The 18,275-nt window shown below is 36.9% G+C and overlaps 1 protein-coding gene across 1 annotated transcript; it reads left to right on the top strand.

Annotated features, from left to right (window-relative positions):
* Nucleotides 1–2,145: 2,145 nt before the first annotated feature.
* Nucleotides 2,146–13,075, top strand: LOC126799325 (uncharacterized). Its single transcript, XM_050526509.1, is given in 15 exon segments — nt 2,146–2,317; nt 2,446–2,515; nt 3,241–3,342; nt 3,442–3,522; nt 3,611–3,873; nt 4,038–4,297; nt 4,719–4,872; nt 8,704–8,813; nt 8,895–8,982; nt 9,961–10,296; nt 10,426–10,500; nt 10,719–11,278; nt 11,820–11,928; nt 12,018–12,197; nt 12,622–13,075. Coding segments are annotated over 11 exon segments (2,217 nt in total). The 5' UTR covers nt 2,146–2,317; nt 2,446–2,515; nt 3,241–3,342; nt 3,442–3,522; nt 3,611–3,705; the 3' UTR covers nt 12,799–13,075.
* Nucleotides 13,076–18,275: the final 5,200 nt, after the last annotated feature.

Here is an 18,275-nt window from a genome sequence, read left to right as displayed (position 1 = left end):
ATGTTTTTTTCTAGTATGAACTCTAAGGTTTGTTAGATGATTATTGCTAAATTTAGTTCATAATCTTATTGATTTATAGTAGTCTAATTTTAGCATTTTAGGTTCTATCACAATTAATTTGATATTGTTGTATTGGTATAGTTATTGCTACTATGTTTGCTTACATTTTGTTTAATACAAGCATTATTTCTCAATCTATAGGTGTTCTCTAATAAAATGTCTGATTCACTATTGAAACCAAAGCAATTCAAACAAATCACTGCATTGTATTCAAAAACTAATGCCTCATCTTCAAGTTCAAATCCAATTTCTAATCCTTCCATAGTTTCTCCATACTTTGATGATGCACCACAACCTTTAGAGTCTCCTTTTTAGTCTAGTGGTTGATTTTGATTCTCCAATTTGACCATTTATCGAACCGTAGGGTTAGATTTATCTAATTTATTCTTATATTGTATTTGATGAGTAAGGTTTTTCCCAAGTGTATATATTTTCTCAATTAATATAAGTCTCTCGCACTACCGAGATTTTTCATTATTATTTTTTACTTGATAGAAACTCAAGTCCACCCAAACTCAAATTCCTGGATCCACCCTAGGAGCTCTTAGAGTAGAGGCAGAGCTCCTAGCTATTATTGAAGGTCTCAAATTAGTTGATTGTTTTGGCCCTTTAGAAATCATCTGTGCCTCTGGACTCACATGTGTTAATCAAAACTTTCACCACCAAATTAAGCCCTGGTGACCAGAAGGCGATCTTTTTTCTTAAAGCTCGGTATCTTAGCTCAATCCGGACAATTAGCTGGCGCTTGTCCAAATGCTAATAAAGCAACTAATCATGTTGCTTCTTTAGCCTTGCGAGATCTCTGTCTTAGTGATTGGTCCTCCTCCCCTCCTCCCTCTTTGCTGAACATTTTGGTGTATGATGGTCTGCCTTGCCCTCACTAATATTGTAGGAGGCTCAGTCGTGTGCTTGGTTTCTTTGGTTTAATGAAGTTCTGAACTTGCCAAAAAAAAAAAGTAACAACCTAAATCTCACCCAAACAACAATCACAAGGACCAAGAATAGAACGAACAATACAATAAGAATAGCATGTATCCAAACCATATTTGGTGGGTATGTTCCATCATAAATTCATAGTACCAAAGCTAATCTCTTGCCAAGTTCTTTCAGCAAGCTCGTTGATAATCAACTACGCACATGTAATTCAGTGCTAATATTCCTTGCAGCCGATTTGATCACCACTTTCCGATTAGTGGCGAGTTGACTTTTGCCAAACACATGGGCTAGTCGCCCAAATGACAGTTATCTGTCACACATACGGTTACCTAGGGGTGTGCACAGTGAGGGTACCGTTCGGGTTGGAGGCAAAATCTAATCCAACCCACTTTAAATGGTTTGATCATTTTACAAACCAAATCCAGTATTCGATTTGGTCAAACCGTTTATCCGGTAAACCACATTTCTGATGCGGTTTCGGATAAACCATTTGTTCTACATATCAAACTGAAATAAATAAATTTATAAAGTCTCTAAATAATATTATAAATTAAAATACTAACCACGTTTGAAGGCACAAATTTTTAAATAATACTACATAATAATATCTCTTAAGTCTTGAAATATACTACGAGATAAAAACTAAAAAGAAAAAGAAAGACGAAGCGGTAAAAAAAGATATGATTTAGTCAATTTAAAATACATCTTGACAATCTTGCGACTTAGAGCATTAGAGATAATGTTTTGTTACTATTAGGGTATTAGTGCATTACTATATTATCATGTTATTGTTAAATATATAATAAAAATAATTAATTATTTTAAACCAGTGCTGTTTGGTTTTATCCGGTTGGGAAATGTCTAATTCTAATTTAATCAATTTATAAGCAGGTTTGATATTTTCACAATCCTAATCCGATCAACATAAAACGGTGCGGTCTGTCATCCATTAAAATCGGTGCGATCCGGCGCGGTACCGCATTTCGGATAAGAAATGCATACCCCTGTGGTTACCAATAAACATGAAGTCTCACAGATAGATAGAGCCCTTATAGGTCCCGGACCCGATCCAGTCCCTCAAAATCTTCACTAAACCCGACCCGACTCGTGGCTTAAGCTCAAAGTTTACTGCCTTAACTCGGGAATTAGTTGACGCATGACACAACGACTGTTAGGTTCGGTTACCGTCTTCGCAGACTCCCTCATTCTCTTCTTCTCAAAATCCCAATCAAAATCCCATCATCACTTCACCCCGTAACTCTCTTGCTTCGTCTGCTCCATCATCCGATTCCTACAGAATCGAATTGCAACGAAACCGTAGGTAGGGTCTAATCGAGGGTTGTCGATTGTTTCTGAATGAATATATGTAGTTGATGATGTGAATTTTGACTGCTACTTTGTTCTATATCCGAATTGTGATGTTGATTCCTTGTTCTGTTTGCTCCACAGTTGATTGGGTATGAAAGATAAGAAATCCACGTCCAAGCTTCACCGCATTTTAGTCACTTGTGCAGCTCAGGTCACTTCACATTTCCCCTTCTATTTTGTTTCGGCACACTGATTGATTCCATTGCAATTAAATATTTATTCGAGGTGCAAATTGAATGAATGTATGGGAGTTTGTATGAGGACTTTTTTTTTACCTGAAATCTTAAAATTTTGGGGTTAAGAAATGCCGGCATTAAGATTTTGATGCGCGGTGAAGTACGGAATTTAGAAGATATTCCGAAGTATAGAGTGTGATCTATGCTTAAAATGTGACAATGTAGAATTTTGCATCTGAGTGGAGTATTAGGAGAAAAGGTGCTAGTAATGGAATAGTATATCTTTGTGTTGATTAGATTTGTTACTATCACGAGGGAGATTGTGCTGAAGTGGGGAACTTGGGGGTTCTTGAATAAGTATATCATATATTTGAACATCATGTTCATGTAAAAGAAGAGTATTCATGTGGAAGAACAAGATTAATGTCTTTTTTTATTTTTGGGAAGTGACTTCCTCTATTTAGAATGGCTTTGCTGGTTCTGTCATTTGAAATAAAAAATTTACCATTATTATAATAAGATCTCAGTTCTATGTGTAAAATAAAACCAAAGAAAAGAAATGTATGGAAGCACAAAAGAAAATGGAGAAGCACAAGCTGAGAAAATTAGACTGTGAAGTCACTCATGTATTTTTTTTATCGTTATATTATACATAATGCACTCATGGTGCAGTAGCTTAAGGTATATATCTTTCTTACAGGCAAGGGAATACGGAGGTTGTGCTGCAGCAAAGGTTCCACAAGTTGAACGTGATATGTGCTTGAAGGAATTTCTTGCATTGAAGAGTTGCATGCAACACGTGGTACTGATTCATGCTTCCTTAATTGTTTTTTTCAAGTCTTGGGCCGTTTTTCTGTAGTCTTTTAGCACAACATTTAAATTCTCATTCTGCTTGAAATAGCTGCGAGGAAAAGCTTGAGTCTGGAGTGCGGTATGCAGTTCTTCAGGCAGTAGTTAGAAGGCCACTGAAAGAAGTATTCATGTACGTATTGAGAAGTCTTATTAGCTTTCACACTGTACAATTTAAAATATTGCTTAAGTGAATGACCTTCAGTTAATAATATCTGCAGAAGTACTTACGAATGAGCTGGGTTTAGGATTACTTGCAGCAGTCCTTGCAAAATCTCCTCTTACTATTCAAAAGTCTAAAATACCAATTAACAATATGTCCGGAAAAGCATCAAGCTCACAGCCTAGTAGTGGTTTGACTGGGTCTGGTGCTCTATCACATGTTTATATTCCATATCTTCCCCTAAGATGCAACACACCTGGATCTAGGGGTTTATTTTATGATGATGGAAATAAGTTGCTACTTTCCCCAACATCAGATCAGGTAAAGTTGTGATTAATTTCATGTATCTTTTGTTTTCAAGAAAATGTGAAATGTATATTATCTTTTGATTAAATACATTAAAGTTTGTGACTCCTTTCCAATTGATCCTAATGTTTTTTTTTTATTTTCTTTTTTCCTGTCCTTTGATTTTTCTATTAATATAGGTCTTTTGTTGGAAAACTGTTCCTTTTGATCCGATGGTTGCTCCTACCTCTGATTCACTTACTGAAGGGCCCGTCGTATCTATTCGATATTCCTTAGACTCAAAGTTTATAGCTGTCCAACGATCTGATCAATAGATACAATTTTGGGGTAGAGGAAATGGAGAAACATTTAGTCAGAGGTGCAAGTCTGAGTCAGAGAGTATACTGGGGTTCTTTTGGACAGATTGTCCATTGTGTGATATTGTTTTTGTAAAGACCAGGTAATGAGATTTTATGGAACATATTTCATCACTTCATTTAAATACTATTACTTGCATCATCTGCGAATTACATTCTTTGTAATATGTATTTATACATGTGTTCAGTATCGATTTCATGTCTGAGCAAAAATATGACTTATATTTTATCTTAGAAGCATACTGGGCAAGGGTCTCACACACCTTGCATGGGTAGGAGAAAATTTATTTGTTGTCACCCCTTGTCATTGACTATTAGGCAGAAGGTGGGGTTGGTGTTGGCTGTTATCTCAAGCTTTGGATTAGATAGACAGGATATTGAGCATGCTATGAAACTTCTTGTAATGCAATCATCTTATAGATACTTTTAAACACTTCACATTTTCTCTTTTATATTTGTTAATGCCAAATAGTTTCACTTTACTAATTTGAAGTTCAATCTCAGTGGGCTGGACTTATATGCTTACAATTCGGAGTTAAAGTCACTTCAATTGGTCGAGACAAGAAAATTGAATGTCAGTTGGTATGTTTATACACATGAAAGTCGCCTGGTTCTTCTTGCTTCTGGAATGCAGTGCAAAACCTTTACCGGTTTTCAGGTATGTGTCCGCTGTTCTCATGGTTATTCTGTTTCAATACTGTAAGCTGCTCTCTTCCTTGGTGTTTTGAAAAACAAATGTGTGAACTAATGTTTATTTGAGTCCTGGGATTTTAAATTCAAATGGGTTGGCATAGCCTTGTTATGTTGTCGAAAGCATGTCACATTAACTAAGCAAGCAACCCTTAAGGTTAAAATTTTGAAATCTCTGAAATTGCCCTTCTCCTTTAAAACACTAAAAGTGTGTATTTGATGTATAAAAAGCTGAAACAACAGAGATTAAAAAAATACAGGGATATAAAACAATGAGTTTTCTTTCCTTTTAAGAGAATTAAACGTTGTTTCTTTTTTTCCTTATTTTCTTAACTTCTAAAAAGATTATCAAACATTGGAGTTTTTTTTTCTTATAGTAAACAAAGTCCTCTTCACCTAAAAATACAATATTCGGCAAAACATTGCCGATCGACACAGGTTAGGCTAGTGTATAAGAACAGTGAACGATTTTCCTTTTTTTGTTTTTTGTTTGTTTTGAGGCTAGTGTAAGAGGCTTCAGTTGATTTTTAACAGTCCTGCCCTTCTCTGCTCCACTTACGGTACAACTTTAATGACATGTTAAAAAAGCACGAGTGAATAAAGGTATGCCGTTTCGACTCTTTTGTAATTGGTAATGATTGCAAATTTGTGCAAGCAAATGTATTCGTTATGATTTTTGAAGAAATGTTGCATATAGGTTTCGTTTTGGCTTATAGTCAATTTGACACCCTCATTTTTATTTCTGATTATTTGCTACCCTATGTTTTCAAAGCCAATGTACTACCCTTCTGTGATATTGATTCATCAAAACCTCCGTCCAATATTTATTATTTTGAATAGCTAGGATTGCAAATGGCTAACTTTGAAAATTTTGGAAAGCGAGTTGGTTAATTTTGGAAGCCAGAGTAGCAAATTTGACGGAAGGGAATCATCTAACATAGTACCAAATTGGCTTATGCCTTCCATTTTCTAAAACAACAAATTTCATTCTTTCCTTGGGGTATATTTTCGGGTGTTTATGATGTAATTTTTTTTTTCTTGAGCTTGGTTATTGATTGTTTTTGGTTATAGTGACATGCTGTGCATTGTAACGGCCCCAAAATTTCGAGCTTAAAAACTCAAAATTTTAAAGTCGTTAAACACAAAATAATCTTAATGAAATCGAAATCATTTAAAATGTCACAGCGGATCAATTCTGAGTTCTCAATACAACTCAGTCAAACCAATTATTACAAACCAAATTTATAATCCATACATAAAATGGAAATGTAATAATCCTCACAATCACTCACAAATCTCACAAATAAAACCACACCAATTCTCACACACAAATCCACGCTAAAAACCTCACCACAAGTAGGATTCGAACGACTTCGAGCCTTCGGAGTTGTCACTCAATTTCCACTAATCAACACCTGCGGAATTATCCCCTACACCATCGGATTGGTGCACCGGGATTGTAAACACAAACTCGGTAAGCTTATAGCTCGTATGAGTAAAATGAAAATATAATCGCATATCAATATATACGAAAAATCACAAATCATCAAATATAAATGCACTCATGAGTCAATGGACGGCCCATCTGGTCGTCCCAAAGAAATATGAGATAAAACGCTCATGAGAAATTGAGTAACCCTTCTGGTTACCCAAATGCATTTATATTACGGGTACCAAGAACGCTGGTACACATCTGTTACCCCTCTCGTAATACACCGCCGATATTGGATAGCCACCCGCTACCCAACATCCAAAACAATCTGAGTACCCATGAGCAGATAACCACCCGTTACCTCACATGCAGTACTAAGGCAGACAGACTAGAGCTCTAACTGTATCGTAACTTTCGCCCGGCCAAAAACTAGGTTCCGACATGCCAACACGTCCGAAGACTGGTCCGAACACATAAACACGTCCGAATACAAAACACGTCCGAAGACATAAACACGTCTGAAGACAAACACGTCCGAAGACATAAAACACGTCCGAAGATATAATTCGTCCGAATACATAAAACACGTCCGAAGACAAACACGTTTTAACAAAACTCAATGTTAAAACCAATACAATAATCATCATGTCATATTGTACAAATCAAATCACATGCTTGATATATAAATCTTCTCACCAAAATGAACATATTCACCACGAAATCATAACAGTATATAATATAGCAAACTATATATATGTACCTATTTACCATTTATACAAATATATATTCCACTATATCATATACATGTCATATTTCATTTTTTAAAATTATGCATAATCTTGAATCTCCGCAAGGGTAGATTCGTAAATGTGAGATTTTACTCACCTTATCGAGTCGAGCGTAATCCCACAATTTCCGAAGATAATTCATTTCCTCGCTTTATAGATCACCTTGAAAAGATAAGAAAAGAATTTAGAAACGTTTCGTAAACCTTTAAATGCCGAAACAGTAATAATCGGTTACTGTTCAGCAATTGCCGGTTTTACGAATTTACTGTTCACTGATACTATTCACTGATACTATTCACAGTACTGTTCATGTATTACTGTACAAATACACAATTAATACGTATTTCTGTACGTATACATATTGTTTACGTATTTCTGTACGTATACATATTGTTTACGTATTTCTGTACGTATACATACTATTCAAATGTAAATACAATCTCAGTAAATAAAATTTACTAAATTATCTTTTACAAATTACTTTTTACAATTACTGAAAGTAATTTATATTTACATTTACCGTACGTAAATAAAATTTACATTTACATTTACCGTACGTAAGTAAATTACTAAAATACTCTTCTCGGGATCACTGTTCACGCCGCAGCACGTGGCGGCGCGTGGGGTACACGCGCCACCCGCCGGCAGGCCGCGCGTGGGGCACACGCGCCGACGCCACCAACGGCGCGTGTCACGCCACCGCCGCCCCATTTCTCTTCCTTTCTCCTCCCTCTTCCTTCCTACGGTCTCAGACCATCCCTAGGCTATCCCACGCCCCCCCCACGCGCCATCCATGGCGGCGGAAATCTCCTTCCTCTCTTCCTCTGTTCTCCCACTCCGATCTACCTCAAATCTCTCCAAAACATCCACAAATTCACCAACAAGCAATTCAACAATTGAATTAACCAAATCCTTACCCAAAACACGGTTTGAAATCGTTGGAGCTCGTTGGTTGGATCAGACCGACTGTGCTCGGTTCTTGTGAGTCACGCCGAAGCTTCACGGCGTCGCTGGAGTCCGTGCCTTGCTCGGAGGGAGGTCGCGTCGTGGTTGTGAGGCCGCTGATGCCGGCGGTGAGGAGCACGGCGCACGGAGGGCGGCGATTTGTTGGTGAGCCGAGAGGGTGAGAGAGTTTTCGGGAGAGAGGAGAAAAGGAGGCGGGGTGAGAGAGAAAAATGGGTTTCCAATTATGGGAACCCTAGCTGAAAAATTTCCTTTTATACCCCCCCTCTAAAATCGGAAACTAACTTCCGTCGTTAATAACTTTTACGTACGACGTCCGATTCGAACGCGTCACATACTCACAAACTCGTATCGACGAGCTCTACAACTTTCGTGAAGGAAGTTTTCGCAAACGGGTGACGGAATAAAAGTCGATAATTTCGTTCGGAAACGTAATGTTTTTCTTATTAAACGTTCCGAGAACGTTTCTGTTCCGTAAAGTTGCAAACAATCATATTCATTTTAACTGAATTTCATAACTTTATAGAATTCAAATCAAATCAAATATTGTATTTGAAAATTTAGGGTTATTACATGCATATTGTTAATGGTCTGACACATTTAATTCTTGTCTTAGCTTTCATCGGCAGGGATTATTCGTTTGCCAAAGTTTGAGATGGCAATGGCTAAATCCGAGGCTAACAATAAGCCCGTCCTAGCTGCTGAAGATATTTTCATCGTCACTGTGTATGATTTCATCAGATTGTTTCTCTTGCTATATTATTTTGCAAATTAAATTTCAATTGTGACCTGGCTTTTCCTTTTCAGCTATGGAAGAATATATTGCCTGCAAGTCGATAGGATTGCAATGCTCCTCCATTCTTATAGGTTTTACCGCGATGTAGTGGTACAACAGGTACTTTTTATATTCATTCTGTCTTTGGTATGTTTTGGTCCAGTGGTTTGAATTTTCAACCAATTGGTTATGTATTGCACTAATGGAGGATGTACTTCAGATACTCCATGTATCCATCAAACCTTGAACATTCATTTGTGGTTACTTTTTGATATGTATTTTGTTTGCTTGTGTTTTATTGATATTCATGAAGGATTCTAGCAAGGGTAAATTACTATAGGAATATTCCTGATGTGCATTGAATTGATTAAGAGATGAATTGTAAATTTGCAAGAGTTAAACGGTTGTTCATTAAAAGGAAAATTTTCGTATTTTTTATTAATTCCTTGTAGCTGAATTGTTTCTGTTACTCCGCAACTTGAGCTGGCCTCCCCCGTCAATCTATTACTCCCATCACAAGGGTTCAATTTACTAAAGCTTTAAGATGTGACACACCATATGATTCTGGAGTGGCTAGCGTACCTGAGTTTTGGTGTACCTTTTCTTTTGTCATAGCTCTCTGTTTTGACATTTCCGTCCTGATGAGTAAACTGTTTTTAAAGTGTTATAGTTTTCAAGGTTATTAATGTTCATGTTGTCATTATGATCAAAAGCTGTTATTTTACTATTATATATATATATATATTTTTGTTTTTTGAAAAGAGACAGCTTTTTATCAAAACAAGACGCAACATACAACAAGGAAGCTGATAAGGAATCAAAAGCTGATCTTTTACTATTATTACAAATAAAGAAATAGAGATCCCAAAATATCTCAGGTTGAAGGATTTGCAAAATAAAGAAAAGAAATTGTTTTGCGGCCTGATCTCATTGTTGGAAATATTTGAGATAACTACTTGTAGGTCTGGGTTGAGTGGATATTTGTGAGAGGTGACTTGTTGCGTTTTTTTAGTTAACCTTAGGATTCATGACCTCTATTTGTTTTGTATTTAAGATACAATGTGTAATTCTTTCAAATTATTATGTCCTACTTTGCAGGGTTCCTTGCCTATATATTCAAGCAAGGTTGCTGCGAGTGTGGTTGATAATGTACTGCTTGTGCATCAAATTGATGCGAAGGTGGTTATCCTGTATGATATATATGCTGATTCTCGAGCACCCATATCTGCACCACTTCCTCTACTATTTCGGGGTTTCCCCAGGTCCAATTCTTCTTCGCTGCGATCAAATAGGGAAGATAATGAAACTTCAGAAGTGATTGCTGTTAGTGATCATGAAGCAATTATTTATGGAGATGACTGGACATTTCTTGTCCCTGACCTCATATTTTCTGTTTCTAATAAACTCTTGTGGAAGATCCATTTGGATCTTGAGGCAAGTATCCTTTTATTCTCTGCTGCATCATTTACTAGCAAGAATGTTTTCATGCATGACTTGTTAATAAGAAATAAAAGAACAAAGAAAGTGCATTAATCTCTCTCTATCCCTGTGCAATGGTTGCAGGCAATTTCTGCCAGTAGCTCAGAAGTACCATCAGTTCTAGAATTCTTGCAGCGACGAAAGTTGGAGGCGAATAAGGTAAAAGTCTTCATTTGCTTCAGCATGATAATTATTTTCTTTTGGGGTCAATCATGATTACAAGACCCACTTTTGTAGGTAATATTGTTGCTGATGTCAAAAGGGAAGTCCTTGTGGTTGAATTTTTAGTGGAATAGTCACATTTTCCTGTGGTGTCCTCTGGTCTTGTCTAATATGTTAAATTACTTTTGGCGATCCTTTTTCCACTTCATTTTCAGGCTAAGCAGTTGTGCTTGTCAATAGCAAGGACTGTTATTCTTGAACGGAGACCTGTGGCCGCAGTTGCTAGGACAATAGATGTTTTAGTTTCCTCGTATTCTCATTCTAGTAAGACAGGAAATTATGTAAAGGGAACCAAAGCTGGAAGAACATTACCTTCTGGCAAAGCACACACAACTGCTTCTAATTTAACTGCTGATGCATCTGCCAGTAGAATAGATTCTACTGGAAAACCCATCAAGTATGAATCTTCTGCTGGAGTGGACAGTGAATCGCCTAATAGATTTCTAACCTTTTCAAATTCGGACTCTGAGGAGGAGGCTAGCTTTCAAATCTTCGATAGTAAAATGGACAGAGGGAAGTTAACCAGTGCTGAAACTTCTGTATCTGAAGTTCGGTCTTCATTGAATGCTAATCTTTCTGAGCAGCAAGAGTCTCAACTTACCTCTCCAGCAATTTCACCAGATGAAATATTCAGTTTTGTGTTTGCTCCTGTAGATGAAGAGATGGTGGGAGAACCCTCTTACTTGGTTGCTATAATTGTTGAGTTTCTTCGCAGGTAATGCCAATATTTATGAATTGTTAATTTATTCTGGCCCTTCAATTTCAATACTGGTGTGGGTAGAAGAGTCCTCGCTTGATGTGCATTTTTTGTTGGTCCAAACAATGCTCTATGAGTTCAGGGCTAGGCTCTGTCTTTGAAAAGGTGATTGGTTTTAATTGAGGTGTAAAGAACCTAAAGTTTGATCGACTGTCCAAGTGATCTTACCGCCTTAGTTTACTTTTGTATCAAAGTAAAATGGTGTTAAATGGTTCAACTCCTATTCATATATATATATATATATATATATATATATTAGAGTGTTAATTGACTTCGTGACCAAAGTGATAGCACTCAAATTTTTGTGAACCATGTTGGTATCAATTGTCAACCTAGAAAAGTTTTCCCTTTTCAATCATATGAGTGGAGGGAAGGGGAGGGAGGAGGGGGGAAGGAACAAGATCTGGTTTGTGACAGCCAAGGATTTGAAGCCTTTATATCTGATAACAACAGGGAATGGTCACTGTTATCCAGTTGATTTGTTTGTTTGTTGTTGCAGTGCTAATATGGAAAAGGTTGAAGTCTGTCCTAATCTCCATGTCCTCACCATCCAATTGCTATCTCGCAGTGAGCGATATGCAGAGCTTGGGCTGTTTGTCTTAAACAAGGTGTCTGTATATGTTCATAATTATGTGCTTGGGATGCTTTTCTGTTTTCGCTTGATCTGGTGTTGATGGTTTAAACTCTTCCGTAACAGATTCTTGAACCTTCTAAAGAAGTAGCAATGCAACTCCTAGAGTCTGGCCGTCAGAATTCCAGGACGAGAAAACTGGGCTTGGATATGCTAAGGCAGCTCTCTTTACATGAGGACTATGTACTGGTGCTGGTGAAAGAAGGGTATTACCTTGAAGCATTACGCTATGCACGTAAATATAAGGTAAATCCTATATTAGAATTTGAGGAAAAACATAGGATTATACTTCTCAACTTGGTTCCTTTTTTCTTTATTTTTTTTGGTAGATCGCTGCGTCTTATATTTCATTTACCTGCATCTTGCTGTGTTTGTCTTCCAACCACCTTGACTTTTTGCTGTTCTGATTGCTATACGCGTCAAGTTGCTTTTAGTAATAGTTCTGTTCCTTGTTTGTAGTAGTAAAAGGTTGCCTATCATGAAAATGTGAGAAGATGGTTGTCATCATTGCTAATCCTTTACCGTGCTGAATACCTGTTTCTTCTCTCTTATTTAAATCAATTAGGTTTCCCTGCCAAATCAGTTTCCTCACTTATTTTGCTGAAATGCTGAAAGAAAAGTTCTTTAGCTTTTCAGAATGCTTCACTCTCTCTTTCTCTAAATTATTCAGGTCAATACCGTCAGAGCTTCATTGTTTCTTGAGGCAGCATTTAACTCCAGTGATTCACAACATTTAGCTGCAGTCCTTAGATTCTTTACAGACTTCATTCCTGGCTTCAGAGACACATCAGATCACAACACTTACTACCGCATCCTAAGTGAGTTGAACTCATCTATCGCCGCTTAAAGTTTCTTGTAACAAGTTATTAGGACAGTAGAATTGTACCGAATAAGGTGTGTAAAATTAAACCACGAATCTGAAAAGGAAATACAGATACAGGTGCATGCCTTTGATTACTTGCTTTCTTTTTTGTTTTGCCGGGCCTGTTTAAGAACATGCAACATGTTGGCTGGTCTCAAATATTTCTACTTGCATTTTGGTTGTAACATGTGTAGTTACTAGGGGGTGCTATGTTCATCATGCTTGCTTACAAGAAAGTTAATATGTAACTCGTGTTCACTCAGTTGCTCCTGCACTTTCACTGCTCAATAAGGGCGTCACCCAATTGTCAAATTGTATTGATTGGTAATTATTTGATTACAATTTAGACATTGTTTTGAACAAAATGTAGTTTAGACATTTTTGATTGGTGACAGGGAACCATTTGCCCATCTCCCAAGTCCCAGCAGCGGATGATAATTGACCACAACTGTTGCAAACTTGCAACTTCCTTTTCAGAGTAATCTGGGACATCTCTTGAAAACAAATGTGATATCTGAAACCCAGAAGTGCTACTCTAGGCAACTAATTATTAGGGAAACAAGCACTTGTATCTCTATAACTAGTTATAGTTGTGTGGTATATTGGATTCATAATTGGATCTTTTGGCCTGTATAACTCTTTGGGTAGCAAAAGCTCTCCATCAAGGGCCATGATGTCCTACTACACTAGTTCATATTATTGGAGAGAAAAAGTCTATCTGGTTCATGTGTGGAGGAAGTGGTGCCAAAGAAGATAAAACACAAGACCTATGAATACGAAAGTGCATATATTACATGTTAAGGACCACTTGATGAGAATGGTAGAGAAGAAAGCATAGCAATTGGTTATGAAACATGAATGATCAACAAGCCAAGTACTATGGCCTACTGAATGCTTGGACTCGAATTTCTTTCTCATCCGTAGGTGGGGGTGGACAAAACCATTCACTAGCAAATGCACAATCACGTAAAACATATTCCAACCGGCATTCGATTACCAATTAATGACTTCACTTTCATCAGTTCATGACATAGCTTCTATCATTCTGTTTTGCTTGACCAAATACTTGATTAAAACGATTGGGTAAAATTGAAAGTTAAATAAGAAAAGATGGTTGAAGTATGTCAGCGTCTTAATTTAAAGATGTGGACCCATTTTCCAGTGATTGAAGTAAAATAGGGGGAACATTATTCATGTGATCGTCGTTAACTTGCAACTACCAAATTCAGATGTCGAGGCTGTGTGACAAATCAATATCAAACAGTCAAACTCATACAACTGAAACCAAATGTCTTAGTAAGTCGTAAGTTCATGTGGGCTACCTACAACCAATTCTTGAGTTGAGGCCAATTTGGTTACAAGAGTCCAAGGGCGATAATTAAGTATGCTGTAATCGAGTTTCTTAGAATTCAATCTGATGTTGAGTATTCGTTAGTTCTAAAGCGCGCTATTTCTTTAGATGACATCATATTACTTCATGTAACACGATCCATTCATATATGTATCCTGGCATTGATCAACCAAAAACCATGACTAGAATCCTTAACTACAAATCGAATTAGTTTCTTATGCATGTTAATTTGAAAATGAAGTTCCGTGTATCTATATATGTGAACGGAGAAAGTATTAGTTGCAAACTTGCAGTAAGACTTCCAAAATTATCTAATAAAGACTATCCTCATTTACACCGAAATCCAATTTTTTTTATTTCCCTTATGGTCAGATCTGATGGTTTGATCCACAAGTTTCATGATCATATTGTTGCTGGAAGATATCTCTGCAATTTAATTTGGTGGTCGTATTTTGATTAATGCTAAAATTGTCATAGCTCGTTTTTCATGTCCTAGGACAACATTTGGTGCATTAAATCCTTTTAGTTTGTTCTATCTCAGGATTCTCAGGTATTCCAACCCTTGTTATTAGTCGAAGTTGGTTCGTCATTCCTGTTGAAAACTTGACATAGATGATGCACAATGAAAATTGATTTTCAAGCATAATGATGATATACACACACGCACACGTTTATATAGAAAAGCTTCTGTTGAGAAAACAAATCGATCAATATGTATTTAAATATGAAATGATTGGATGTGAGGAGCATTTACAATCATGGGAGCCTATAAAACCAATCTATTCTAACCTTCTTTCATATGTGCGTCCTCCTTTTAGCATAATGTTATGGTACATTTTTATCTGATAAAGGAGTCGAGTTCTATTGAAGAAATGACAATGTCATACTGGTAAATTAAAGTTATATATATATACCTCTCTCAAGCTTTACCCTCACAAAACCTAAACCCTAGATAAACTGAAACGGTAGTGTTTTGGTTCGTGGGTACAACCGTACAACGGCCTCCATTGATAAGATTCTGGATTTTCGCTCTGCATAATCGGTTTGGGCTGTATATGCGCACATATATTTATGTGTGTTTAAAGATCAATCAATTTGACTCATTTGAGTTACTTATGTAAAAAACTGAGGAGCATTCCTGGGTTTCAACTCGTCTTACTAATTCATCGCACTGTAATTAGCCGTACCACTTATAATTAACAAACTTGTTTATAGGGCTGTTAATGGATAGTGTCGGGTTAAAGTGGGTCAATGTGTCTAGCTTGTCATAAAATGTAAACCCAAACCTAATCCATTTAATAATCGTGTCAAAAATTTAAATTTAAACCCAAGTTATTTATTAAACGGGTTACCTGATTCCAACCCGTTTAACATATTTAATAAATATATCATATCGTTTTAGATAAGATAACCAACTGAAGCAAGAATCAAACAAAAAAGTTCAATCTATTACCAAAAATTCAAGTTCAAAATCAGAAAAGACTTACTAAACCCTTATATACATATAATATTACCATTTTAAATAGCTTGTGCACACGTAATTTATATAGAATTTAGTTCGACCATTTTATTAAACGTGTCATCAGATTCATTTTGTGTTAGCGGGTTAACTTGTCATTGACCCGTTTATTAAATGGGTCATATATGGCAAGTTGACCCGCTACTGACCTACTTTTTGATCGTGCGGGTTCAACCCGTTTTATATCGTGTGAGTTTCGAGTCATGTTATCGGGTCGAGTCGGAATTGACAACCCTATTTGTTTGAGCCATATTTAACTAAAAGTTAAATTCTAAGTAATTTAGCCCAAATGCCAATACCTGAGGTCCAAACTATCTTTATTATTTTTATTTGGCAAAAATGCCAAATTTGCACCCCCAAACTTGGTCATAATTGTCAGTTTACACTCTGTTTGCATTTGAGTCAATTTACCTCATAAACTTGATAAAAATTGCCGATTTGCACCCCATCCGTTAAATTTAATGTTTTCCATTCAATTTTAAGTCACATGTCATGCATTTGAGAGGCAGTATTGTCATTATATATTTATTCATATTTAATAATGAAATAAATTAATAAAATTACTTAAGAGGAACACTTGCTACTATGTTTTTTTATTTTTTTTGAAACATGTTATTGATTTATATATGTATTATTTTATATGATATGGTATGCTAAAAGATATTAAAAAATATAAATAAATACATAAAAAATTAAAAATAAGTATGTACTGTAATAACCCTAAATTTACAAACAATTTTTGAGTGATTGGAATTCTATGAAATTGTGAAATTTAAATAGAATGAATGTGATTGGTTACGACGTTACGAAACGAGTAACGGATACGTTTTCGGAACGTTTAAAACGTTACGTTTCCGAACGAAATTATCGACTTTTATTCCGTCGCCCGTTTGCGAAAACTTCCTTCATGAAAGTTGTAGAGCTCGTCGATACGAGTTCGTAAGTATGTGACGCGTTCGAATCGGACGTCGTACGTAAAAGTTATTAACGTCGGAAGTTATTTTCCGATTTGGAAACTAGTATAAATAGGATAATTGTGTTTAGGGTTTCCATATCAGGAAACCCACACTCTCTCTCTTCCATCCGCCCCCTCCTTCTCTCTCTCCCTCGCGACTCTCTCTCCCCGACCTTCTCCTTCCAAGCCGACGATTCCCCTCCACCTGGCTCCGTGCTTGACACCGCCGGTGTCACTGAGACCGCGCGACAACGACGCAGCGACCGGTGGTAGCGGCGACGCACCCCGAGCGAGGATCGAGAAACGCCGACGGAGCTTGACCACGGGTTCGTCGATTTCGACGTGGCCGGCATCGAAGGAGCTCGGCGCCACCACCGCGACCTCGCCCCCTTCCTCCACGACACGAATCAACCCACGGGAGACTCACCTCGAGCAGCGACTCCATCGATCACTTTTCCTCCGAACCCGAGCCCTTACGGCGACTTTTGGAGCTCCTTCGAGGGAATCCGACGGTCCAAAACATTGATTGAGGTAAGGATTAACCTTGTGTGATTGTTGTGATGTATTGTTGATGAATTTTTGGAGGATTTGGGTCGGATTTGTGGGGATCGGAGGATTATGAACACCGCCGCCTTAGGCGGCGCGTGTGGGAGCGTGAAGGGGTCTAAGGGCGGCGTGAGGCTGTGGGGAGGAAGAGGGGAGGAAGGAGGTTGGTTTTGGGGTGGCGGTGGCGTCATACGCGCCTTGGTTGGTGTCGGCGCGTGGGCCCCACGCGCTGCCACAGTGAGTGGCGCGTGACCCCACGCGCTGCCACGTGCGGCGGCGTGTACAGTGATTCCGAGAAGGGTATTTTGGTAATTTACTTACGTACGGTAAATGTAAATATAATTTTTTTTACGTACGGTAAATGTAAATTAAATTTTACGTATGGTAAATGTAAATATAAATTACTTTCAGTAATTGTAAAAAGTAATTTGTAAAAAGGTAATTAGTAAATTTTATTTACTGAGATTGTATTTACATTTAAACAGTATGTATATGTACAAAAATACGTAAACAGTGTGTATATGTACAGAAATACGTAAACAGTATGTATACATACAGAAATACGTATTATTTTGTGTATTTGTACAGCAATACATGAACAGTAACAGTGAATAGTAACCATGAACAGTAAATTCGTAAAACCGAAAATTGGTGAACAATAACTGATTATTACTGTTTCGGCATTTAAAGGTTTACGAAACGTTTCTAAATTCTTTTCTTATCTTTTCAAGGTGATCTATAAAGCGAGGAAAGTAATTATCTTCGGAAATTGTGGGATTACGCTCGACTCGATAAGGTGAGTAAAATCTCACATATTTATGAATCCACCCTTGCGGTGATTTTAAGGTTTTTGCAAGAGTTTTAAATATTGAAATACGACAAGTATACAATATAGTGGATTATATATATATATATTGTATAAATGGTAATAAGTACATATATATATGATTTGCTATAATATATACTGTTATGAATTCATTTTAAATAGGTCATTTCGATGACAAGCATGTGAGTTTAATATTGAGATTGTTAAACGTTTTGTCTTCGGACGTGATTATAAATTATGACATGTATAAGATATAATGAATTAT

Source organism: Argentina anserina, chromosome 6 (assembly GCF_933775445.1).
Source record: "Argentina anserina chromosome 6, drPotAnse1.1, whole genome shotgun sequence".
Taxonomy (NCBI): domain Eukaryota; kingdom Viridiplantae; phylum Streptophyta; class Magnoliopsida; order Rosales; family Rosaceae; genus Argentina; species Argentina anserina.
The sequence above is the reverse complement of the archived record's forward strand: the minus strand, read 5'-3'. Positions and strand labels throughout refer to the sequence as shown.